The sequence below is a fragment of the Pseudopodoces humilis genome, chromosome 5 (genome assembly GCF_049639895.1).
Source record: "Pseudopodoces humilis isolate 2021_Gansu_Grassland_sample_001 chromosome 5, ASM4963989v1, whole genome shotgun sequence".
Taxonomy (NCBI): domain Eukaryota; kingdom Metazoa; phylum Chordata; class Aves; order Passeriformes; family Paridae; genus Pseudopodoces; species Pseudopodoces humilis.
The window spans coordinates 19,200,746-19,227,720 of record NC_142204.1 but is presented as its reverse complement, the minus strand read 5'-3'; the positions used below and the strand labels follow the sequence as shown (position 1 = coordinate 19,227,720).

The window sequence follows — 26,975 nt, the reverse complement described above, 5'->3', positions numbered from 1 at the left end:
GCCTACACAGGACATTCTGTTCACAGTCATAGAAAATAGAAAATAAATACCTGTGATAACAGGTATTTTTTAATGAACACTCAGTGGAGAGTTCACCATTCTGTGTGACAGAGAAGGCTGGTGGCACTCACTCTTTGCCCATTGTTCTTTCACAAACACATAAGACTCTTAGGGGATGATTTTTTTTATTAAATACTTTGGAAAAAAAAAACAACCTTGTCACTTCATGAGTGGTATTTCAATTTTCTGGTTTTCCCTAAACTGCAAAATTCGCTAACGCTATTAAAAACATCAAAATAAGGCAGCCCATCAAGGGCATAAACATGTTATAGTGCTTCTAAAAAAAGTCAGTGCTTGATCTGACTGTGATGAATATGGGTAGCTTTTTTATATAGATTCTGTCTGTACTGGCAAAAATAATTTTATGCCTTTTGGGGAAGAGTGTTTGTATTTAACAATTGAGAGAAAAAAGGCCTGTCTCTCAGATTTTACTATATTTTACAACTCTTTTTCCACGTAAGGCTAATAAAATAATCTTAAATTGCAAAACAGAAGTGAAACTGTGAAACAGAAGTGACTTTTACACTTGGCCAAAGAGAAAATGGTTTTGCTGTTTGCAAAGAGACTATTACTTTGGCCTAGTGCCCAATATATGTTGATACAGATGGTATATTTCCCTTACCTTGCAAGAGCTGTATCCACCAAGGTCAAGGTCTTCCCTGTATTTGTATAAACAGTGATAATCCATACTCTCCCCACAGGCTTTTTGAAGAGCTCTGTAGTCCTGAGTGATCCTCATAGCACTCCCCTCACTGCCAGTCCACCTGCTTCAGAGGCAAAGCCTCTGTGCTTTGACTAAATTGGAGGCAATCTCAGCAGATATGTGGCACCTGTTCTGTGTAGCTAAATTCCTTGTAGTCACCTCACTAGGCAGAACCAGGGATACTGACAAAACAGGCCCAGAATGACTAGTGCCAGGGCAGAACAATACTGCTTTCCTTCTGGGCAGCAGGGTCAGCTCCCTCCTTGGAGCCTCCTGCTTCCTTCCTCCCTCCTCTTCAATTCCATGACCAGGAACACACAGTCACAGAAGGGCCAATGGCAATGCTGAAGGGCAGCAATGAGAAGACTCATTTGTGAAAAGCAAGCGTGATGGATCACAGAGGGTTTTTGGTACAGAGCAAAGAAAGGAGGAAGTATCCCTACAAGAGGTGACCGTATGCCAAGGCCATCCTGTGAACAGGAATGGCACAGCCGAATGTGGTCACCTCATGTGGTCACACATTCAGTGTGGCCTTGTGAATGCCCTCTGCCTGAGATATCTTTATTGGGGAGATCCTCTGGATCAATGCAGAGAACTACACAACTGTAGAAATCTAGAACCCATAATGAACTTCCTTCCTTTCTTTGCCCTAGTGCAGGAGAGTTTCTGGGCGATCATACCTACCCCTGTTTTATGCAGGAATGAAATTCCTAGAAGAACGTATTTCTTGCAGTCTACTGTAATGACTAAAGGTATTTTCCAGCTACTACTGCAGCACAGATTTACATGCATAACATCTCCCCACCTCCAAAATTCCAGATTCTTTCCTGAAGATACATTCCTTAAGATAAATGTTTATTTAACATTAGTAACAAGCCTGGACACGTCTATTATAAGTCTAGTAAAATGTACCCTTCTTATTGATGAGACATGAAATGTCAAGTTTATCTTGGATAACCCTTTGAAATGTAAGCAACTAATAAATAAATGCTTCTTTTTTTGTTAATATAGGTCACCTAATATTACAGTTTATCAAATGTCAGTCATTTATTGGTATGCTTGAATCTGTGTGTGGTTTGCTCTCTTTTTTCTCTTTTGATACTTCTGGTATTAGCTCAATTTCAGAGTTCCTACAAATTTACTGTAAAAGATCTGTTTGACAATGAGAGAAGAAGTTGCCAGCCATGCCAATTATAGTGATTTTGTGGTGTGGGACTTTAGGCCACTGGGAACTAAAGATCCGTGCCAGAAAAAAAAAACAAAAACCTTTTCTAGGCATTTATGTTTCTTTCACAATTGTATTCACATATCCAATTCAAGCTATGGCTCAGTAGTATGTTATCTAAAGAAGGAGATTAGATTCACATTAGGACTTTTTTGACTACTTGATATTAAGCAGGGATATAGAAGAAATTTATTTTATTTTGCCTAGAAAAGTAACATCTGGAACAAATAGAGTCTTTAACTGATTATCATTAACACAATTGTGTTGTGCTCTCAAAAAGCTATTAAAAAGTGTTAACATGGTTACATCATGAACTTCAGCTGGTTCTTATAACACACAATCAACTCATGCCAGACGTGTACACATATGCATATTTAAAATACAGTACTGTAAGACAAGATTCTGAGAACATTTTCATTAACATTAGGATTACTTACAAGTTCAAGCAGTTGTTTTGAGGACAGAGTTCAATACCCATATAACACTGAACAGTATTTAAGCTCACATGTAAACTTGTTAACAGTTGCAGTAAGGAAGCCAGCAACCACTTTAAATGAAGAGGAAATATTTTTTTTTTTCTTTTTGTCAAACCATTCTGTCTCACCTGTTATTCAAACAATGCCTTTTAAAAAGAGGCACACATGACAAAAAAATCAAATACGGACTTCATCAGACTTAATTATGTTAAAATATGACCCTGTATAAAGCCCAAGTGGAACATGACAGCTCTTTTTTTTCACTATGCACAGCTTGATGTACCAGTGCAAGGTAAGGAAGGAAAACAAAAAACAGCCATCTGCAACTACAAGGATGATATGGTGGGCCTAATACCTGTCATTAACACCTGCTTTTGGTGTAAGTGTATGCCTTCACACCTTTAAGAAGAATAAAATTTTTGGTTAAGCCATTTGTTTTTAGGAGACAAACCTCTTTGAGAGAACTTCCCAGCTATATCACAAGAACACCCTGATTAATTTGTCACATACAGTAGTGAGATAGCCAAAGGCCATGTGCTTGCTGAACTATGAAAGCATTCCATGTGTTTGGAATGAAGACTGCTCTTCATTCTCAGCTCACCTGACAGCCCAGAAAACCCAGCAGTGGTTACCAAATACAAGTAATTAGTACACAATGCATCTGGATCACACTGGATTTTTTGATGTGCAAGGTCATGAAATGGTTGTCTCTGGGAAAACTGAGACACATAAAAATTATAGGAGGTTGTTTCTCAGGCAATCTTTAGTCAGTGAGTTTCCTGTGACTACATCAGGACAGTGAAACTGAGGACTTCTGAGCTCCCCAGCTGAGATGTGCATTTTGAGCCTCGAGTCAAGACCTGAGCATGTTGTGAGACCTTCTCTGCTGTGATTTTCTAAAAGGGCTGGTGCCTGGGTTGTCTGGCCAGTGAAGTGTAGGCACAGCCCCCAAACCCAACATTGCTTGTAAGTATGGCACTGAAAAAATACAGGATGCTTTTCTAGTCTCTTGATACTACATGCCACGTGTACCCACAGAGAAGCAATAATAATTTTACTAAATAGGAATGAGATACCCTTTTTGTGGCAAGAGGAGTAAACTGTAAAGAAAAAGAGTGAGTTCCATGCTCAAAGCCCAAGAAATTATATGCTTGCTATTCAGAAGGATGTTTATGCAAGCCTGACAAGTGGTCTTGGAGATGCCAAATATGTGCTCCCTCAGGTAACCCTGAGTCCATACTTTTTCTCCTATTATCCAGCTACAGAGTAGCTCCCCAAAAACATTCAATTTTCATTCAGGAAAGAAGCTGAATGCACAGTGGAGGCTGATGAAAGGGTTCAGGTGCAACTGTATCTTATTCTTATCATAGCCTACACTTGACTTTTCAACCATAAAATCCCATTACTTAGTTTAGAGTGAAAGGGATGTTATTTTTACACAGTAGCAGTGTTATAGATTCTTATGATGGAAGAAATACTGGCAAAATAGACAAATGTTTTTCCAGTAGTGAAGTGAGCAGTAAGTTTACATGTATTGCAATATGACTAGAATCATATAGAGCTGCCACAACAAAAAGTAGACAGAAAAGCACTTAGTATACTCTTTGTTCCCCTGTAAATAATATTTCAGGAATAAGAGCAGAAGAAAATTATAAAAATTATCAGTAAATATTAGAATAAAAGAAACAAACTTAATGCACTTATCAGAATAATCTTCTGTAAAGAGTATCAAAGACATTTCTAGAATTTTAATAAAACAACTGATTCCAAGCCAATATGTTCCAGTCTTGCTAGAGTCCACGGTTCAGTTATTGGTACTGAATTTCAGGGCTTCTTCTACTAGATAAAAATATTAAAAGCATACATGACACAAAGCTTCAAACAAAACTCAGTGTGCCTGTTAAAATTTTCTGGAGTTTTGACAGGTTAATTCTGTACCTGCAGTCTTTATGCCAGCTCAGATAACAATTGCCTTCACCCCTATAATGTGATGAAGAATGAAATACCATGTCTCCTTCTGCAACCAGCACAAAACCACATCAATGCTGGATTCTGCTCTGCTTTATTAGCTGAAATGTGATCTTGTGTTCACAGCTGATCTGGCTTAGATTTGTGATTCTGAATGACCTCGTCCCATACAGATCCACTACAGTGACTATAGCCACATAAAAAAAGGTCTGTTAAAATATGAATCATTCACCAGAAGGCAGAAAAGTATTTAAAAAAATCCCAAATAAATGCAAGAATTGCAAAATACAGGTAGATACTGTGCTTGCATGTACATTTTCTTTTATGTCAAAAGGAAAAAGAAATAGAAATTTATAAAGAATGAGAAGCCTTCAAAATCAAATACTAAGTGAAGATTTTTGCTCCACTGATAAAATCTGCTACACAGCCTGCTAGGCTTTTCAAATTTCAGAGTGTTTTGAAACATTGATGATGCGTGATGATCTCAAAACTGCATCAGTATTCAGTTCTTTACCATAATGCTGATGCTTTTGCCCATTAAAAAAAAAATCTCAAAAAGTAACATTTTTTTAAAGAAGCAATAATAATCTTAGATGTAGCATATACCCTATGTAACAAAAAAAAAAGAAAAAGCAAGAAAAATACAGATTTAGGAAACTGAAACATGAGACTTGTAATATAGACATAGCAACAGGAGAGTCCTGTTTAAATGGATAACACAGAATTTGAAGTAAATGTACTCTCTTTTTCTTAATCTTTTGTGTGAAAAGCTAAAATTCCAAACAATGAAAGAAAATAGCTCAAGATTTATTTCTCTTCATCATTTAAACTTCTAGACCATGATACTCCTCACAGGACTTGCCCTTCTTTAACGAAGTTATAACATGTTTTCTTACTTTCTTCTTTCTTTTTTCGTATCATACTCATGATTTTTCACTTTGTTTGGGTTTTTTTAAATCTAAAATCCTGCATCACACTGAAGGAAAAGAGGTTGAACTATCACAGAAAGCTTGCATAGGATCAAAAATTATCTTACCAATCTTAAAGTGTGGTTACCACCTATTAGCACCAAAAGAAGCCCAGTTGGCACTGCAGGTGATTATTACCAGTGAAAAGCACCCCAGCCAGTAACCTTGCCAGAAAGGTGTTTTTTTTTCTGCACAGGGGCATGGTTCAACTCATAGGCAGGTTCAGAGACTGGAAAAAATGTATTGCTCATGAGTCTGTTTGTAGAAACAGGACCTTATTCTATAAACCAGTCATGTGTCCATATTTAGATAAAGGATTAATTAATAAATTGTTCCCTTACATCCTAAGTAATACATAAGTTAGGCACTGGTGTCTGCCACTTCATGGGATGCAGTTCCCTTTCCAGTTACATTTCACTGTCTTTAGAGACGTCACTCCTCTCTTACTCAAGTTTAAATAACAGCCTTGCTTTTATAACCAGCATAGTAATGAAGCATAAACTTTTATCATACTTTTATCATACTGATTGTACTTGTATCATACAACAATCATTCCAGAAAAAGTTTTGTGAAGTAGGTCTTTGACAAGAACACTTGTGAATGGTGTAAGAGAAAAAAAATAAGAATATAAGTAAAAGGAAGCATCTGTTGGGAATTCTTCCAGCTGTGCTTAACACATTTGGAAGATGACAGAGACATAACATGTGCAAGGTTAGCACAGTAGCTTGTCACTTCCTATAAACAGACAGAGGTGTTCTTTCAGCCATGATAATGTTTTCCAAAAAATACATAATATGGCTTGCTCTGCTTCCCTTCTGTGATTCTCAAAGAACCTAAAGTAACTATTATTCCTATCTCACAGACAGGAAAACATGGAACTGGTTGGAGACATCACTCCAGTGGCTCAAGTCATTCAAAGGTAGAAATTGTAATAAAAGCCAAGTTCAGTGTAATCATATTTAAGATATGTTAGAGATCAAAGGTGCATTTTTGTTTGTTTTAATTCATTTATACATACAGGATGCCCTGAAACCCACAACCACAGGTTTGCAAAATTGGTCTCAATGGCCTAAGTTGCCATCACCTTTCAGAAAACCTAATACCACAGGCAAAGACAAAATAACATCAAAGTAAAGCAGATAAAAATAAAGGGCGTAAAATACATCAAGGTTACTAAGCAGATATTGCTCAGACCCACAAAATCCATGCATGGGTTAAGATCATTCTGCTACAGTTCAATGTGCTTCATATTTTAAGATGAAAATAGGGAAAGGAAATCAGAATTGGTCATTTGATCAGACAATTCTGTTACAGAGAAGCACCATGAATCAGAGTCAATATTGCTTTTATTTGGAGCAACTTTGCCATTCTGTGGGTTCTTTTTAGTACTTAAATTATTCAGCAGTTTCTTGATGAAAACACAGTTGACCAAAATCTAAGAATCAGAATTAGATGAAGTTGTTTATGGGTTTGGGTTAATTTTTTTTCCATTTCCTTTTAATGTTTTGTTCAAAATTAACCTCTGTATCAATAAGCCAAAGTAGAGGTGACTGATTTATCTGTAACTTCTATTTGAAGAAAATATACAGAAAAATGTCAGTGACAGACTCAATATTTGACCATGCAGAACATACGGGCTTCAGTCCACAAAAAACTGAATAAATTTAATGGGATAAGCCCCTCCTGAGTAGTAAATCATGAGAGTGAACAGAAATGAACCCAGAAGAAATAGTCCTTAAACATACAATAAGAACCAGATTAATTGTAAATTAAATAAATTTAAAATGGTCAAACCAGATGTTCTTTTTTGTTTAGAGACATCTTATTTCATCTCCAAATAGAGTTTGCTTTTAAGTAAAATAAGGAGTAGTTTCTGAAGTGTCTAACTCATGCAAGTACTCTTCAGGCCAAGATAAAATAGATAGGCATTTTTGCCACTTTCTTAACGCTGTTTGCTTTATATGGACATACACAACCTGCTCATAGTAAAATTTACAGTATTCAGTTCTTTTGACAGTTTTTCCTAAGTCAGCAATTAAAATTAAAAGAAAAAGATCACACATAGGCATTGGCATTCATGAGTCTAACTTACAGAAAAAACAAAATACCATTAAACATATGTGATAGACCCTATTTCATAAAAATCCGTGGGCACAGATTTAGCCTTGATGCTAATGATGACTCAGAAAAAAACTTAATATGTCTCTACATTTCATCTAAATGTGGAAGAAACAGTCTAGGAAATTAAGGGAGTATCTAAGGTTATTCACTTTTCTTTCTGTGACAGAGGCACTTAAATGTCTCATAGAAATCACCCTCCATACACATACGTATGTTAACAGTTGCCCATCCCAGTTCCCACATTTTACCTTCTTTCTATGCTTGCAAGGATACAGCTTACGCAGTCATATCTCTTAAATCTCTTTCTTTTGTAATTCTTACTTTTTGCTGCTTTCAGGAATAAGAAAGTAAGCAACTTTTTTGAGCAAAGATGACCTATTCAGGACTTAATATTGGGAAAGTGAGAGCAAGACTGCAAACAGCTAAAACTGGGAATTTCCAGTTTAATGGAAAATGCTGGTATTTTGATTATTTTGAATCAGGACACACTATTTCAAAATTTCCCACAAAGCAGAAATTAAAAAAAAACCCAAAAACTAAAAAAATGCTTTCAAAAATGTTGAAACACATTTTGTTTGAGCTTTTTAGTTCTATTTATTTAATAATAATTTTAATATTTTGTATTTTTGTTTTACAGTCATAGCTATAGCTCATCTCATGCCACTTAATTAATGTATAATTTCATAATATATTATAATTTTTAAAAATTTAATTGTTTAAATTGTGAACAATTATACCCAATAGTTGATGTATATTTCATTTGAGTAGGGAAATAAGATCAGTATTTGGCTTTGTATTCCTCTCAGCACATTTGTTTCAAAAACCAAGAAAAACCCCATGTTAATGTAAAGATATTCAAAACAGTAGCTACTGTAATTAGTGCTATACATTAAATATTTGAAGTAATTTTATCTTATTCATCAGAGTATTTTCACCATACACCATCACAGTTGTTACTACCATCAGTTTTTTTCTACCACTGCTACCTATAAACTGTAATTCTGGACTTTCTAACCCATTAAACCTGCTCTTGAAACACTCATATTTTTCTTGATCAGCAAATACAAAGGATTTCAATTTCTGTGATTCTCTCTTAAACTTAAACATGAAGCTTGCACTCTCCCTGTTTTGCCCAAATGAGAAACTGTTTTCCATGGCACTGCCTTCTCCTTGGTGTCTCTTCAATACTGACAAAGTAAGGACAGCTCAGACTGCATGCCTTCATCCTTCCCATCAAATTTGTTATTTATGTATAAATAATCTATTTACTTGCATTTCATCTAGTGATGATGCTGCTTAGGTCACCATTACAGAAGGTGTTTGAGGCTTTTTATTAAAAAAAAGTTCTTTAGCTCAAATCAACTAGCAAAATGATTTTTTTTTCTTGACTTCCCAACTATTGATTTGATGAAAGGAATGTTCCACCTTATACTTGACTAATCTCTAACTTCTGAACACAGAATTCCATATTAATAAAATGCTCCCCCTCATCTCTTCCTCTAAAGAAAAACTTGTCTCTGCTATTTTATATAAATAAGAACAGCTTTTTGCCACGGTGTTTATTGCCCTCTTCCATCCTCTCCTAAACCATGCTCTCTGCCCCATCACCCTCTGAGTGATATCTGTTATAGTGGTGATATCTATTACAGTGCTTCTATCTACTTGAGTGGTTCTATCTTGGCTTTCTATTGGAAAACTTGTAATGGTGTAAAATAATAAAATAAAAAACAGTGTAAAAACCCAAACAACCGCTACAAATTGCTTTTTGTTTGAGTGAGCTAACAGAGAAGAATCCAAGAAAAAGGCCCACTGGTTCAGGTGTTTTCAGGCACTGTGGCAATGTTTCTACCTTTTAAGAAAGGATTTAAGTAGGGACAATATATAAATTAGGATAATTGCATATTTTTATATTTGCTATCTTCTATAACACAGAGTTGTCCCTTGGAAAAGCTGACACACGAGTTCTATAGCATTAGAGCATGTTGGTGAAATCATTGGAGTAATAAAGTACAAAAGACGAGGATCAGGACACCTAAATTCCTAAATACCTGATTCCATCTCTCACACATTTCATATATCTTTGTGGCTACTATGAAGCCACAGGTTACACTTAAGAAGCCAAACAATGATGTATATGCTATTGCCTTCTAAAGTAGAACAGCTACACACATTCCAATTATTAAACTTTTCTGATCCGTACAACTTTTGTAAATACTTTGAAAACTCTCATAAACTCTGTAGTTTACAGGTGCATTTTATTTAAAGGAATGTATACAACTGTATAAGCCTGCAGTCATACAGTACTTTATTTTAAGTGGTTTTAAAAGTTATTATATTTAACAAGGGAGAAATGAACCAATTTCCAATAGTTAACTGACTGCTGTACTGACTAGAATATTATCACCAGCATAGAAGCTATATTTTAGTAAAGTAGTGATCCCCAGATCAGTATGACCTAAGGGATTTTTAATTTTCTGTTAAAAAAAATGGAATCACTTCTTAGTGAAGAAAAGCACTGCACTAAGTCTAAAAATCCCTAATGGAAAACTTTCTTGAATCTCTTCTGTTTTCTTGCCTTTTCACAGTACTACTTTAAAACAAGAACCAAAATAAAGAAGTGCAGCAGAACCTTAGGCTGGTCAGGTGCGTTGAGGAAAGGCGTTGAGAATGGCTCTGTGGAAAGAACCAGAATTACCAGTTGTTTGGAGACACTGTGATTCTCTGATTACCCTGACAGCCCAAAACTGAATCTTCCACTGCATGCTGCTCTCATGACCAAGAGAGACTGGTGACACCAAGGAGAAGGCAAGCAGTGAGGAGTAAGAAGGGCGTTTGAAGCCCAGGCAGCAGGGAGGTTATGAAGGAGTGTATCCCTTCTCTTATTTAGAAATAAAAAGGCAGAAGTGTGTGCACCTATCTGTTTGCTGGAAAAGCAAAATATTATCAGAACTTTCTAATTTGTCTTCCCACATTCTTCTCTAAGGCTAGTGGAATAAGTGATACATGCCCTACGAGTTGCAGCAGGCTTCATCAAAGTATGTGCAGAATGGTGCCACCACTCAGTGACCTCTGAAATGCAGAGGGGAGAATAAAATAGACCAGAACATTAAAATACGGCACCTGTGATACAAATGTGTATCAGAATACTTGAAACACTAGTTTTATCTGAACTAAGCAAACTTACCTCAAAACCCTCTGTGCTTCTGCCATTATGGTACATTAGAAGAAATCCGTTCCAAAGATTAATCAGCTTAGCTAACCAAACACTGTTTAAAACAGTACAGAGCAAAGTATTAGCCATTCACAGAGGATACAAATAAGTAAATGTGTCCTTTCTGCCTGGCAAGCACCCTATAGTTCAAGGTGGATCTGAAAATTGAGAGCAGATCTGGGCCAACATGATCTCAATTGTTATTTTCAATAATAAAGTACAGCTAGCACCTCAGCATGCAACCCTCACTTAGTGGAATCGGACAGGGACAAAATGCAATGTTCTGAAACAGCTTTTATGGAAATCATGCACTCCTTGTGACATGTGTTTGGTCTCTGGAGCTGCAGCCTTGTTTAATCCTCTACTTTTAAATACCATCTTCCAAACCCAAAGGGTAACAAGTATAAACTGAGTCTATAAAACAACATCACAACTTTATTCTCAATAGCTAAGTATTGAAATGCAAGCATACATTATAAATAGAAAAACAGCTGGCTTGGAGCACATTGCAAGCCACTAACACAGTTGAGGGATTTGAATGACATCATAACCCGTGAGAGCATGTTGCTGGCCAGCTGGTGTTATTTATAATATACTCATAATTGAGGAAAAATAAAAAGGCAGAAGTTAGGTATTGCAGAACTAATAAAGTTGAATTCTCTCTTTCCCAGTGTCATCTAAATTGTTATCAAGAGAAATTTGAAGATTAGTACTAAAAAGGGGGGAGGGGGGGCTATCACTTTATAATTACAACAACAGATTTAAGATAAATGTCATGGAAGTCCCCCAAACCAGGCTACTTGTGTTACTATAGTCATAGCACTGTAAGTTCTAGGAAATTACATGATTTCTCCTGTGTGATTGCTGAAAGATCACAAAGCTATTTTTCCCTATTTACAAGTAGTTCTCAACAATTCTGTTATGCTTAGAGAATTACAAACTGCTATCTTAGGGTTAATCACAGAAAGAGTTGGAGGTTTTAATTGGTACTCAGCATACAGACGTGCCAAGTTTAATAACGTAAAGACACATTAAGGGAAAAGTAGATAACTGTCTGCATTTCTGTACTATATAAATAAAATACCTATGCTGCTATGCAGAAATAAAATGTATATATATATATGTATGTATATATATATATATATATAAAGGTGTATGCATATATACAAACATTGCCCATATGTATTTAAGTTTTTATATATTTGAAATGCAGACACACACACATAAATACAAATGCACACACAGCCACCTGAAAGTTAACCAGAATACATTTTCTTATTTTTCATGGCAGCACAATCTCTTTTTGTCTGCTAACCCCTCAGTCACTAATTCACATTCTTTTAAAGGGAAAAAAATATGCTTCTGTGCTCTAGTTTTAAAATGCAAAGGTATGATGTTATTTGTCACCATGCCCAAAAAAGTCCTTACTCGGTAACTTTGCCAGAAGAGGGAGAGAGAGAGAGGCAAATGCTCCCCCAGCTGTTTCCTGTCTACAGTGTCTGTGTAATGTAGATAAATGTGAGGATTTTCTCTAAATCCCTCTTCTGTTTGCTAAATCTCACTGTCACTGCTAAAATCAGAGCAGATAGAGCCTGCGCAATGGAATAAAGTCCTCAATATTGAAATGTGACATTGCTCTCAACATCTCACATCTCTCTGGATTTCTTTTTTCTCATCATTACTGCTAACAAATTCATTTCCAGACTTTGCACTTTCAAGAAGCAATGGAAAAAATCAACAGTCTTTCAACACAATTAGTTAAGTGCTGCTTGTGTGATTTCTTGAAGGTAAATCTTTATTACTATTTCAAATAATTTTTTAGTTTTATTTTGCTGTGTATTGTCTGCTGCTGGCTTGAGGAGTATTGTGCACTTTTCAATAACATTATTTTAGAACTGAGAATTATTTATAAATTGCTGAACATGCAATTTCATGTGATCTGGAAAATGGCTGTATGTAATAGTTGCAATTACATAGATAACTGTAAGGGTAAACTATTGCAAATACATGTCTTAAATTTCACTTCTATTCAGAGAACTTTCTAATATTTCAGTTATGTCATTATTAAAAGGTCCACTTACATCATTGTCTATACTGTTAATGAATGCTTCTGAAAACAAGAACTTTTAGCTATTTTCTGCAGGTGCAGGGTTTTATAGGCAAAAAGGTATTATTCACATGTTAAGTTTCTGCAGTTTTATTATACACAATTATAGAGAAAATGTTCATGCTTTCACAAGGAAACTTTTAAGGGATGTTGTCACTGCAGCAATTTTCTGGCAGCATCGTGGCATTTACTTGGTTTTTGCTTTCATAAATTAAAAGTAAATGAGAAGTTCAGTTTGTTTTCTACATTAGAAACCAGCTGCGACTCTTGCTGACCTTGCATATTTGTACAGCTTAAGCAATTGTACATAAAGAAAATGGAAATTCCCTTACATGTTCATCTCCAAGTTTTCCCTTCTAGGGAGGGCTTTTTCAGGAAAGTTTGCATGTGAAGTTTGATGTTATGACCCTGTAATTTCTGCACAATAATATAAACTGTCTTTAGGTAAATTTGACTTCAGTAGGTGCATTGACCTCTGTTTCTGTCAATTGGCACCCGTCCAGCTTTCCATTATCTGCATATTTATATCCTTCAAGAACTTTTTTTCCCCTTAGTATTTTGCAAGGACATTTATGTAGTTGAAAGAATTATCTTAATTGTTTAGGGCCTAATTATTTTTTTTAGTTAGTCTTACACTTAAAACACACTTATCTCATTCTTTAATGACTTAATTACAGGTCTGTAATTGCAAGGGATGAAATCATTCCCTTAATGTATAAATGGGCAACCTTTCCAATATTCTTGAAAGATGAAGGGGTTTGTTTTGTTTGGTTTTTTTTCCTAAGTATTGAGCAAGACACTAAGAGACATAAAAGTAATGTGCTAGTTCCTCAGCTGTGCATCCTGCCAAGCTTCCTTGGAATCAATGGAACATATTGATTTAGGTTAGCATGTAGCCCAGATTCTTTGCTCAAAGTTAACAGTATTAAAACCTTGATCTGCTCCAGAGTGTATATACTTTATTTATATAACAATTACTAGTGAATATTGATATTTCATAATAATTGCACATTTCTACTATAGCTTGATAATCAGGCCCAACCCCTCTGGAATAAAATGTAATTTTAAATATAAAACTCCTGATTTCTTGCTGTAGCATATACTCTCCAAAAAAATTGTTACCTCCTTCAAGATACTCCTAATTCTTGCAGATGTTCTTACATGACCAAGCATGTGAAGAATTCTTATGCACAACTTGTGTCAAGTGATAGTTTGTTAAACAAGGGAACTTACATAGAAGAATTAAGAAGTAAATGAGATGTAGAGTGTTCATATATGACATTCCTTTGTGGTGTTACTCTTCTGGACTACTAAAAGAGGAATACAGCAAAAGCTGGCTATTTTACTGAAAAAAGAGGAAATTCCAGCTGTGAAAATATGGTCAGTCATTCTATGAAACTAAAAGAAGTGCTTAACCAGGCTCATCTTGAACCTGTATTCAATTTCCTCATGTAATGAGATGCTTTGATAAACCCCACCCACACACCAATGCGTTTTCTTTTAAGCTCTCAACTTTCTAGTTAAATTGGGGATAATGTAAGTACTCTGCTTGATTGTAGAGAGAACCTGAAGCAATATTGGATTACAACTTTGTATTTTCTTAAGAATATTCCCCTCAGATATAAAGGCATACTTTGATTTTATCATGAGCGTATTGAATCAATTAATGTTGTGTTTAATTAAAATGATGAAGTAAAGTTAAAGTTTTAAACTATGTTTTGGAATTTGCTTTGATGAAACAGTACTTAATTTATCAAATAATTGATTGAACCCTAGAAACATGTGAGCCTGTTTTCTTTTCTGTAAAGTTTTTACTTGTTTGAAAGTTCTTGACTGTTGTTAAATTTTTGAGATAAAGTTAGAAATTCTCTGTGGTTTATACTGTGCAGCCTTTTTTGGCTTCCACTAAAGGAAAAACAGTAGATAATCTGTTTTGTTGTAGTTCAGTACTGATATTTATCTGAAAATGCAAGCCAGCTGAGAAGTCTTGAAAAATAAAAAATTGTTAAATGTCTAAAATTTATGTTTATTTCTGGACCAAATGTTATACGAGAACAAATTGTTAAATACATAATGTTCTTGTATTTGTAATGTCTTTCAGCTTTCTGAGGCAGTGTGCTAAACAGCTTTCTGCTTTACCTCCTCAGAACTGGGAACCATCTTAAACTGCAGGTGCATCACATTTATCTTATAAATTCAAAATTATGGCAAAGGGAAAAAGAAACTTGTTAAAATATGGAATCATTACAGAAAATAGTGCCTCATGTTATCATCATTCATTTATAATCTGATCTTTTTCCATCTGCCATTGAAGTCATGTCCATGCGTTTGAGCTTGTTGGGGTTTGCGTGGCAAAGTTGGGTAAAGACACTTGTGAATGAGAAAATAATTATTCTTTCTTTTTTTTCTGATATATCATGGGATTTAAAATTTTTCAGTATTTTCACTGTAATACAGAAATAAGGGACTCATCCAGCAAGGCACTAAGGTCTCTTGCCAAGAAAATAAGAATTCTTAAAAATTATTCACTAAAAAATGCTCAATACCCCATTGGATCAGATCCCAATTGATCAGAAAATTGATAACTTCATATTTTTTTCAAAAGTTCAGTGAAGAAATATTAAAGATTAAATGGCCCCTGAAACCCTGAAAGAAACTTTAGGGAAGATTAATCATTTTACTTCAACTACTTTACACTAGACTGCTAACACAAAGCAGTTCTAAACCAAGTTTAACTGTATGTGGAAGACAGATTTGTGGCTTCTTACCTGACTACAATGCTAATGTTAACCTTGAAAGAGAATGAAATTAAATGCAGATTTACACCTTTAAAAACTATCATTTTTGGCAAGTGATCTAAATAAGTTCAGAATATGCATTAAGCACGTTACTCAGTGTCCTGCTACTACACATAAATAGCTTTTCCTAGTATCAAAAGAAAAAACTGTCTTCTTTGCATGTTGGGTAAGAAATTAGGTGAACATAAAGGGATACAAAAAGAAGTGGATAAACAGATTGGTGCAATTTTACACCCATTGCAGACTGGCCTCTCTTCAGTGAAAAGTACAGGAAAAAGATAGCGTGTAACCAAATGTAAATGAGAATTTTGTCACCTCCGTGTAAACCTCATGGCCGCAGCTGCCAAAGAGGGTACAATGAAGGTCAATGACGTATAGCTGCTTGCAACAAGCAAAAATACAAATCTTTAAAGGATTAAAACTCACACTCCTGTTAATTTCTCAAATGTTTCCAAACATTGGCCTGCTAGTACCAGGGGACTGTAAGAGTCACTGAATGTGGTCTTCTGCTACAGAAGATCCCACATCATTTCCTGTAACTTTGGCAAGGTGAACCTTGCAACATTTTTGGTTTGTCCTGGTATTTTCCTTTCTAAGGCGGCTGGAGAACTGTGGAGCACTAATAATGAGCTCTTTTTCTATTGGGCCAAATTTTCTTACAGCAAGTTTAGAGCCATTTATTCTTGTGACAATGTTGGTTTTAGTTTAAATAGCTCTTCTCCATCATATGCCACCCCTGTTTCCCACAGTTCATTGGCAGGCACCTGTCATACTTCCTCTTAGTTTATCTGGTCTGACACAAACAAATTCAAGGTTGTTTTCCTTGTTCCTATTATTCCAGGCTTCCCTTTGTCTATTCCGCCCTTCCATATTTTGCTTTCCAAAAGTAAATATAAGTCATAGTTACTACAGGGCTCCATAACTAGATGTGATTGTGAGTATTCACCAGAATAATCTGTTTCCAAAATACATGGACTAGAACAAGTAGGTTCTACAAGTAGTTCAACAAGTAGTTGCAAAATCATGGTGAGACATTTCCTGATTCCATGTTTATTGTCCAAGAAATCACAATACATATTCATTCTCATTGACAAGGGTGGAGTCATTTTTTTGTAAGACTCTTTGGGGAAATTCTGACACTGCTTCTGCTTTCTTGGCAGGTGAAGATGCACACTGTGTCCTACATCCATTTCTTCTACCTTGGCCTGTGTTTGCTTACCTTAACCAGTTCTGTTGCTGCTGGCCCAGAAACACTCTGTGGTGCTGAGCTGGTTGATGCTCTTCAGTTCGTGTGTGGAGACAGAGGCTTTTACTTCAGTAAGTCCACCATTTCTCTCATTTAACTGCTAAACACCTTCATGTAATCCATTGGAGTATGCAGTTGCTCTAAATGAGCTTAGTTATGATCATCCAGGCTGCCAGCTAGGATTGGTATCCTGTATCTGGAAGATGCTCAAGCCTTCAGTTACCATGAAGCCTCAGTAAAGAATAAAGTTGTGCCTGTGTTCAACTTCTCTGAGTTTCTGACAAATTTTCATTTTCAGACTTGTTATTGTTTTTCACCAGTTTCCAGCTGTTGCTATTCCACCTGCTGTGTTCCTGCTTTCCACTGACCTGTCACTGAAATTAAGTGAATGAGACCACATACTAAACCCGAGACACTCATGAGGCAGAACTACATGTACCTGCTATGTCAGACTAACAGTAAACATTTTAAGTACACACTGTATCATATTAAAAACACACTAAGCTTCAACATCTGGTTTGGAAAAAATAAGAGCTGGAAGGCAGCAACCAGAAAGTTACCACATCCAAGTATCCACATGCTTCATCATTTAAATACAGGTGGAGGAAAATTCATGCATGGTGAAATAATGAAGACTGACACCAGTACAGGCAACAGATAAAATTAACTCTGCAATAGTGAGGGCCAAGAAATACTCAACTTTTAAGTAATATAAATCTATTTCTGATGTTCATCTATTTGCCACTTAAATAACAAAGAAGCTTTTAGCTAGAAATATATTAATTCTGAATACATTCATTAATATATTTTTTCAAAACATAATAGAATTTGTGCTTCTATAGCCTCTGAAGATAGCATTTACTTTTAATAACAATAGGTGCTTCTCTGATATTCTTGATAGTCCCTCCTGGCTGAAGCTTCTTCTCATCTAAGCTACCATTTTTAGTTTTCTGATCATACCCACCCTATTCCCATTTATTTCTATTCATTGCTTTCAATGTTTTCTCCTTGCTTGCAATAAAAACAAAAATTTAGACTCTTGCACTTCTTAATTACAGAAAATCTCAATTTCCTCAGCATATAAATTGTAGAGATTTTCACTATCTTCTTGACATATTTTATTCAATTTCACTTTTGAAACCTTGGTTTTACACATGCAAAGTAATCCACTATTCACAAAAGAACCCTTCTTTTCTGTATTTAACACCTCAACTCTTGTTCATAAGCACCTGCTCCAGGGTGCTGTTTAGCTTAGCATTCTGGTGTTAGTGTTAAAAGTACGGTCGTCTCTCATACAGGAATTTACATTTTCCTACAAACTCCTCAGGTGTTCATTTATAAACCAAAGTCTGTTGCATTTATTAGCAGCAGAGTTAGGGATTATATGAGTGTCCTACAAATGTTTTATTGCTGGAGTGCATGTAAAGACTGTCACCTCCCCCTCCTGTTTCTGCACCAGAAAACAATGAGACAATACATCCTTAGAACAGCAGAGCAATTGTTCTTTTACTGTGTATGTATCTCAGGTGCTTCTCTGCCAGCAAAATGTTTGCTGCCGGTTCAGAGACCTCTCATGCTTGCTTTCCACAAGAGTAGCTGTTACTGCCCAGCAATCAGACCTACTGTTAGGTGTACTTTGTGATCCTCAAGGTAAGAGGTCATGTGAAATGCTAATCATTAGCAATAACTCTCTTTGCTTTCAATCTCAGTTATTCTAAAGTTTCACAATGTTTCAAATCTCTACCCTAGGCTAGGTCACCCTTAATTTAAAATGCCAGGATGGGCTTCCAATGTTTCAAAGGAGATCATTACCTTTGCAATCTTGACATTTATCTGCTGCCAGTTTAGACTTTCTCTCTAGTCTTTGCTGTTTTCTGACAATCTGAGTTTTCAATTAAAATAATATAATGGCACCATAAACGCTAACCTTCTTTTTGTATGGAAAAATATGGAAGGTTTTGCTTATGAATGACCACCCTGTTTTAGGAAAGTCTTGCACAGTTGTAATCAATAGACTGCAGTTGTATCACTCAACAGGAGCATTATGAAGCTGACATGCATGTGGCCCCTTGGATGCCAAGAAATGTGTGTGCTCTACCTGGCTACTTCTTATTTGTAAGGAAGAAATTTCATGTTTTAACCTTCTCCCTCTTGTTTGTTAGAGTTCAATCTAAAACACAAAATTAGAGAAAAGTAAGCCCAGTAACACCGGTAAAACAAATTGAGATCTTCATATCAAATGTACTACAGAATGTAGCATACTATTAGAAAGTAAAAATGTTGCTTGATTTCTTGGGACTTTTTAAGAATACCACATTATTTGTAGAGGTAAAAACCCAATGAAATTTTTGTTTTGTTGTAAAAAGTATGCCAATGAAAGAAGTATTTTAAGCCTATTCTCATACTCTGGGTTCCTTTAAATAAAGTATAATCAATGGTAGTGTTTGCCTTTAACTTGCACAGGAAATAGCTGTGAGGAAAATTTTTTCTTCCATCACTCTGTATTTCACTAGAGATTCCAAGTATAAAGAATACCTTTTGGCTGGAGGTGGAATTCCTGGTTCAGAGTCAAGGTCAAATTTTGGACTGTTCCTTGGGAGATGTGGGTGGAAGTGAAGATAGAAATAATTGTATTACTTTCTGTCAAAACGCTGTACTTCCCAACCACAAGGCTATATCTATGGCTAGAACTGGAAGACAAAAATTTCCTTTATATAGTCTACTCTGCCTAACTTTCTAGCTATAAAAAGAAATCCTTTACAGCTTCTGAGGAGATGCCTCAGTTGCTTACCACACACAAAGAGAAGTACTGACTTCAAGAGAAAGTCAAATGTGGTATCCACCACTCCCTTTTGTCTTGAGATAGACTGACAAGGAGTATTTTTCAAAGATTTTTAAGGAAAAACACAACATTCCCCAAACTGAGCATCTGCTTTTTTTCCAAGGTCACATTTAACTCCAACCAGCACTGGCTGCTCCTCAGACAGCTTTTTGTCTCCTGTGATTTACCAGAGAAAAGTGGATTGTCCACTTTCTATCTAGGGACATCTCTCTAGGAGAACTGCCCCTCATGTTCCTGCGTGCTAGGTTTTGTTAGGAGAAAGTGACAGAGAACCTGGCCGCAGCTGCAAAAGTGGCTACACTTTAACACAGCTTTTCTCAATGTTTCTCCCATGTTAAAACCTCTGGATACAACAGTCATGAAACCAAGTGGGATAGCTTCATTGTTCACGTGAATTTTAATGTCCAGAAAGGTCTACCACAGCATGCTTATCGCAAAACAACACTGAGAGCAGAGAATGTTGGAAAAACTTAAAGCAGAAATTACATGAAACTTATAAAAGTGAAAGCCTAATAGAGGGAAAGTTTTCCTTGGAATAGTCTAATCTTATCACAGGAATTTACTTTGTAAATTAGTAAAAAAAAAAATAAATAATTTCTTCATAAATGGTGAATTTGCTGAACAATCATTCATTCTTGCTCATGATGTTTTCCAAGGGCTATTACTGCTGTGAGATCCAGTAGCTTGTTCTAAGGAGAAAATGCTATATTTTTTTCTAACTTGTTTCTTGTCCTTTGAAAATATACCTTTTCCTTTACAGCAAATACATAGCAGTCCTGCTAACCATACAAAAGTGCCAATAAAGAAACAGATTTCTTAATTCCTTAGACATTTTCAGTCTTCTAATATCTATAGCCCAAGTTAGATGGCAATACATATTTGAAACCATGACAATCAGCTTCATGAATTAAAACTCCACCTTTTTTTCTGCTAAAAACATTGCTTTAGTCTTGTGGTGAATCTTCTGAACCATCACTTGCTTAAAAAAGAAAAGAGCTCAGTTTAGATACCTGAGACACTAGAGTTCCTCTGATATTCTCCAGAGAATGGAGAATGATCTAGCACATGCTTCCATGTCTAAAGCAATGAATCCCATAAAAGATGGGTTTTTTCTGGCATCTAGCTTAATGTTCCCTGTGTTAACTGCTTTGTGGAGAATTACTGCAAATTTTTTCTGCATTTTTTTTTTGTCCACTAAGACAATCAAAATTATGTCTTGTCCTTGGGAAAATCCCCAGCTGTGCACAATGTAAAACTATTTATTTATAATCATCAGAAAATCAGGATAAGCCCCTGAACATAATTTTGGGTGCTGAGAGCTGTCATGAGATCTCATTGCTTTGTAGAGCTAAGGTATATCTGGAGGAATTGCTGCCTTAGAAAAGAGGAAACAAGCAGCAGAGCAATAGGCAATTACTTTTTGCTTCTCTCATTTCCCTCTAGTTAAGAGCTTCTTGTTTACTTCAGGAAGTCTGCTTTTAAGATGTTATTAAAGTTTCTAGGCCTGTCAAACCTATCAGCGTAATTACAAGAGATGGCATGGCACTCAGTTCTTTAAGTACTCCATACCTGTAGGAGCTATGAGTCATTAGCTCTTCTCTGCATCCCTGATTGAAAGGAATGTTAATGTTAGAAGCCCAGCAGAGGCAAGCTGAAAAGCTGCCACAGACACACACAGACTCTGGTGTCACTGACAGTCTTACAAATCTTTGCAAACAAACACTGGTCATCTTGGCTGTGTTCACACGGCAAGATCTGAGAGTGTTTGTAAGTTCCTTGGTCTGGCTTCATGCCCCATTCATGTCCAAATACTGTATCTATGGAAGATTTGAGTTCATTCCTCTATCTATCCCTAGATTCCCTGCTTCTTACAAGGAAGCTAACCTGGAAAGGAGCTCAGATGTGCTTTAGCCAGCTCTGCAAGGTCAGTGCTTAGGGAGCCAGAACTATAGGTACAGCCACTGATGTAGCTGCATAAGAAAGAAAACAGCTCTGACTTCTGGAATGATATCACTGTAGAGTCAAACAGCTGACACAAGTTTGATGTGTGCTTTGTTGCCCCTGGTAGTAAACATTGAGAAAGTTCTCTGAAAATAAGCCAGTCTTTGAAAGAATTTTCTCATTTTTTACCACATTAAGAAAGGGTAAGGAGTTGTTCATAAAGGCTAACCTTAGTTTAGTGACGTTAATCTTCTTAAGTTACATCTTTAAAAACAGATAGAGAGGTTCTGTCTTCTTTCTCCATGGATTGCAGAGTAAGTCTAGGAGGATTTAGCCTCTGATATACACTAAATTTAGCCCCTGCCAACAGGTCTCCTCTACAGCTAGTTTCTCAGGTCACCAAGGATTTTATAATTTTTCAACATTTTCCTTAAGAGGGATTGCAGTAGTGATGATAATTTTAATGAAGTGACTGGAAACAAATCATTGATCAAAATTTCAACAAGAAACATCTGTTCAAAAAGTGCCTACTATCAAAACCAAATAAGTACATTTTCTCCAGAAGTTCAATTTATATATGTTCTTATTAGCTGGTAGATATTGGAGATGTTAATGCTTTTTATGATGTTTACCTTTATTTAATGCACTAGACCAAGCTTCAAATTTGGTCTCAAATAACAGAAAGCTGTTACTTGACATTTGATTCCCTAACTGCTATATGTATATTTAATACATTGTTTAGTCTCATGTTGGATAAAGTCACTCAAAGAAGCTCTTGGCAAGATCAACATTAATTCTTGGCATAGCTGCCCCTCTTACTTTTCCACTGAATCTTAAATACCAAGAAAAACCCTTCCCTGACTTCAACTCCAGCTCATGCTCTATGCAATCAGCCAAAACCTTTGAGTATGGACCTCTTTGTTCTGGTATCAATAAAGTGTTTGTGGTTCTTGATCTACAGCAGCAGGAGTCACAAAGCAGATCATCCAGCTTGGCAGAACCACACGCTCTGCTCATGAAAATCTTTTGCATTTACTACCTGTGCATGAAGAGCATTCTACACACAGTACTCGTTCAAAGGCAGAAATTCACAGAGACATTTCTCTAGGGCTTATTCAGCACTTTAGCTCTTAGGCATCTTTCAAACCCTTTCACCTCAGTGAAAATCAAATAGAGACTTAAAGCCATCGCAGACCTTTGCTAAAAAAGGTTGGATCTGGACTTGTTTATTAAACCATATCCTAATGTCAGTGTTTCCCTGTGACACAAGCTTAATTGTTCAAGAATATGACAAAAAATGCAAGGGATAACCAACAGTTAAGTAATTTCTCAGTCTAGAAATCAAGACAAAAGAAATACCACAAATGTACACTTATTGAAGAAATTATGCTAAATTTATCTCTGGTAATAACCACAGGAACTTCAATGTCAAGAGGAAGGAAAAGCCATTATTTCCTACTTTCTATGTGGTGCATTTAGTGCAAAACCATTGTGAAGGATAAAGCCCAAACGCTGAGTCTAACTTTTAAGTAATGACAGGCATATTTCATGTTTGCAACAGTAAATGAGGTTCTGAGAACAAAAATTCTAACACATCCTTAGTCTTCAGAGGGATATACCATATAATAACCAGTGGGTGAGTCCAGCTTGTGGAAAGTTACCTAAATTCCTACAAAAATCCAGCCCTAGTCCAATATACATGCTGTGTTCTCTGGTTGAATCCCATACACAGATAAAATTTACCTTTTCAATGTCCTTACCCTTACTAGGCAAAGCAGAATGCATTTGCTTATCTCATGTTAAATCCTTTGCTAGTGAAAACTGGAATGGCTTCCTTTTATCAGAGAAACTTTCTAGGGCTCATATGTCTCTTGCTTTTTGTTTTGGTTTTTTTTCTTGAGTGTACAGCATATTTAAATATTTCCCACCTTATTTTGAAATTCAGCTGTGATCCCAGTCTTCCCATTTATGTAATATAACACTTCCAGAGTAAGAGGATGCTTCCAGACTGCAGGCCCTTCTGCTTCCTTATGTGCCCATAAAAGTGTGGAAGTAGGGTAAGAGTGTCCTGTTAAAGCACTTCCTTTGGGAAATTATGACTCACACAAACCTGAAATTATATGGTATTTTTTATACAGAATTATTTGTTTATATTATTCGTGTCTTTCTGTGTTGGGCAGAAATTTACACAAGGCTGAGTATGCAGAAAAAAAGAAGGGGTTGGCTCAGACCATCCTGATTCAGTCCAGCTCAGTGAACTGTTTTCTTTCTGAAAATAAATATTCTAGGAACACTATTTCTATCTCCAAAAAAGTAAACACTTAATACCTCCAAATCCTATAAACAGCAGGTTCTAAGTAAAACAAATGCTACTGAAAATTGGTTTTACTTCAAAAGAAGGTTCATTAACAGACATATCCTTGTAAGGCAATGGATAAAATCTTAAACTATGCACAAAAACTCTATATTTCATAGCTCTGTATTCCAAAGAAAATTTTTAAATGTACGGTTTATGCAAAGGTATAAAAAGTCTAAGTGTCATGGGGAATGTTGTAGGGAAGATATCATTCTGATTGTGGATCTGAAAAGATGAGTACATTCCTAATTATGTTTGATGGCTGTTCCAGACCACATAGAATAAATCACATTTACAAGAGGGATTTTTTTTTTTTCAGACTTGCATTAACTATACTGAAAGTTTCTTTTAATTCAACCCCACCTAAACAACTGGATATGAGCTCCTACTCTTATTATGAAAGTTTTACAGCTTCTTTTTTGTAAGTCTTCATTGATTACTTCAGATTACATGAAAGCTAATAAGGATATCTATTTTAGCTTAACATAGCAGGTTTAAATTGAATACACTTCTTACCTTGAATCTTCTTTGGACAAATAATAATATTGTTGTAATAATTTGTTTCTACATCCCCCAAATTCCTGAATTACTAGTCAACAGGTCTTCCATGAAAAAAACCTTAATTTTTCCTACGTATTTCAAGTTTTATGTTTCTTTCCATTAAAGTTTCCAGTCTTTCACAGACATATTTAGTTTGGCAGGAAGAATCTGGTGACTCATAGACTGTAGAAATTTGAGAGCAAGCTACTGAAAATGTATCTAATTTCTTCTTGTGTAATTTGGGAGCAAGCTACTGATAGTATGTCTAATTTTCCTAGTTCAATCAAATGTATTATTGGCAAATACATGTCCTGAATAAAAGCCATGTTTATTTCTGAAATATATAGCTAAGATTAAATGCAAAAACACCATATATATTTGCTTTTAAAAAACTTCTGGGTTTTTTTCTAATTGTTTCTGGCATTTTACTCTAAATCAAAGGGCACAGAATGAAAAACAGAGGCACTAGTTGAAACAATTAGCATTAGAATCCTACTTAAATTTTGGAATTCAGTAATAAAAAAAATCCTTATAATGTTTTTTGGTAGTGGGCTTTTGGTTTTTTTCATTTTTTTCAAGAGGACAGAGGTGTAGGAAGAATAGGTGATGTTATTATACCTGCATGATTTACATAAAGAACAGACATATTCAAAAATATCTCATTTGTGTTTTAGGTTGTTGATTATACTGTTCCTTTCATGTCTTTTCAGACAAAAGACTTTCAAATTCAGACCTCTCTAGACATACATTGTTTTGTTTTGTCCACATACAGAATGAACTTGCTGAATGATGAACAGAGTGTGATCTAAAATCAGGAGATTCTGGTTCAGATTCAGTCCATCTACATTTGGCCACTTAAATGAGGATTCTGAGCTGGGAATCTACTCAAACTCCTCCTGCAGTCAGTGAGAGGACTAAAAATCTTTCAGGGCTCTCATTAAGCCATTAATTTTCCCTAGGACATACTTTTCCTTCTCCCCTAAATTAAGCAAGGAAGCTGTAGCAATTGTGTTCTTATGCCCATTAAGTCAGTTGAGTAAGGACCCTCCATTAGGAGCCAAAATTTTGGTGGAATGAATCTGTTTAAAACCACACAATGACCTTTCATATAGAGGTAAGGATGCACTCATGCAGATCCCATTTTAGATCAAAGCAAATCCAAGCTTATTTTAGCTGCTATGGTATAATACAGTTGAGCAAAGGCCCAGAAAGTGCCTTATCCAGGTAACACCAGATAGAGCTGCTCCTCTAGCTCTTAAAAACTCCCAGGCTTTAGTCTGACTAAGTGTGAATCCTGTTAGAGAAAGCACTCCAGTTGGATACAGTAAAAGCGCAAGGGAAAAGCTTATCTATATTTTCTTTCTTGATATAATAGATAGAATATACTCTTACATGTTACAGCAAGTAAAACTCCTTCATGTTTTATTCCTGAAAAATAAGGTGCACTTTTCCATGCACAAATAATGAAGCAGTTTTTACACTGCCGTTCACACAAGATCATTTCTATTCCTTTGATTACTCATTTCCCAGCAGTTTTTTAAGAAACCAAGACAATAATAATATTTCTAATCTACAGAGACAGCTAAATATTGATGTCGTTAAAGAAGGATTTTCTCTGTTAGAGGGCTGTGCCTTTTATCATGGTATTGTCATGGAGAAAGGACACAGAATGATGTTCAAGTACAGTTTTGAGATACTCAGCCAATGAAACATTCAAAGTCAGGTTGGATGGGGCTCTGAAATATCTGATCCAGTTGAAGATGTTCTTGCTAATTGCAGGGGGCTGGATTATGTGATCTTTAAAGGTCTCTTCCAACCCAAGCTGTTTATCAGTTGGAAGATTTAAAATATAGCTACTGCTAACCTAATGAGTTCACCTATAAAAGCAATAATGTGACTGAGCTAAGAAAGAATCCCATCTGAGGCTGTAAACCATTCAGTGAGTTGAAACAACACCACAAAGCATCTCTACTTTCCTCACTCCAGCACCCACCCCTCTTCATCCAAGACAATAGAGAAAAGCACAGAACCTCTTCAAAGACATACACATTTCATGATCTTCTCTAAAGTGATCCCTTTGCAGGGATCAGTAATCACAGTACTTAAAATTTCCAAACCATCTATGGGGATAGGAACTGTTCTTTAGGTTGTTTGGACACTGATAATCCTTTTCAGTAACTGTATTGTTTTGAAGCAGAGTAAAAACAAGCACTAAAACCAAGAAAGAATTATTTATACTTTCTATGAATAAAATGTATATGACTTAGCTTATTTCAAGGTGCTCTTAGCATTGTGCATTGTACTATTCCCAGCTGGTTTGGCTTGAGGAAAATGGGGTAGAAATGAGGCTCTCGCTTAAAGGATGCTCTCATACGAAAATTATTTCATAACTTAAGGAGTTCCACCACTATTT

General features: G+C 35.8%; 1 protein-coding gene across 2 annotated transcripts in view; it reads left to right on the top strand.

Annotated features, from left to right (window-relative positions):
• The first annotated feature begins 12,291 nt into the window (after positions 1–12,291).
• IGF1 (insulin like growth factor 1) overlaps positions 12,292–26,975 on the top strand; it is a 54,348-nt gene continuing 39,664 nt past the window's right edge. Inside the window, exons 1-3 of one of the 2 annotated variants that reach the window (XM_088055215.1) lie at positions 12,292–12,519; positions 14,941–15,011; positions 16,798–16,954. In XM_088055215.1, the coding sequence (XP_087911341.1) occupies positions 16,804–16,954 (151 nt within the window). In that variant the 5' untranslated portion in view covers positions 12,292–12,519; positions 14,941–15,011; positions 16,798–16,803. The remainder of the gene's footprint in view (positions 12,520–14,940; positions 15,012–16,797; positions 16,955–26,975) is intronic. The other variant, XM_005527879.3, reaches the window with a different exon arrangement.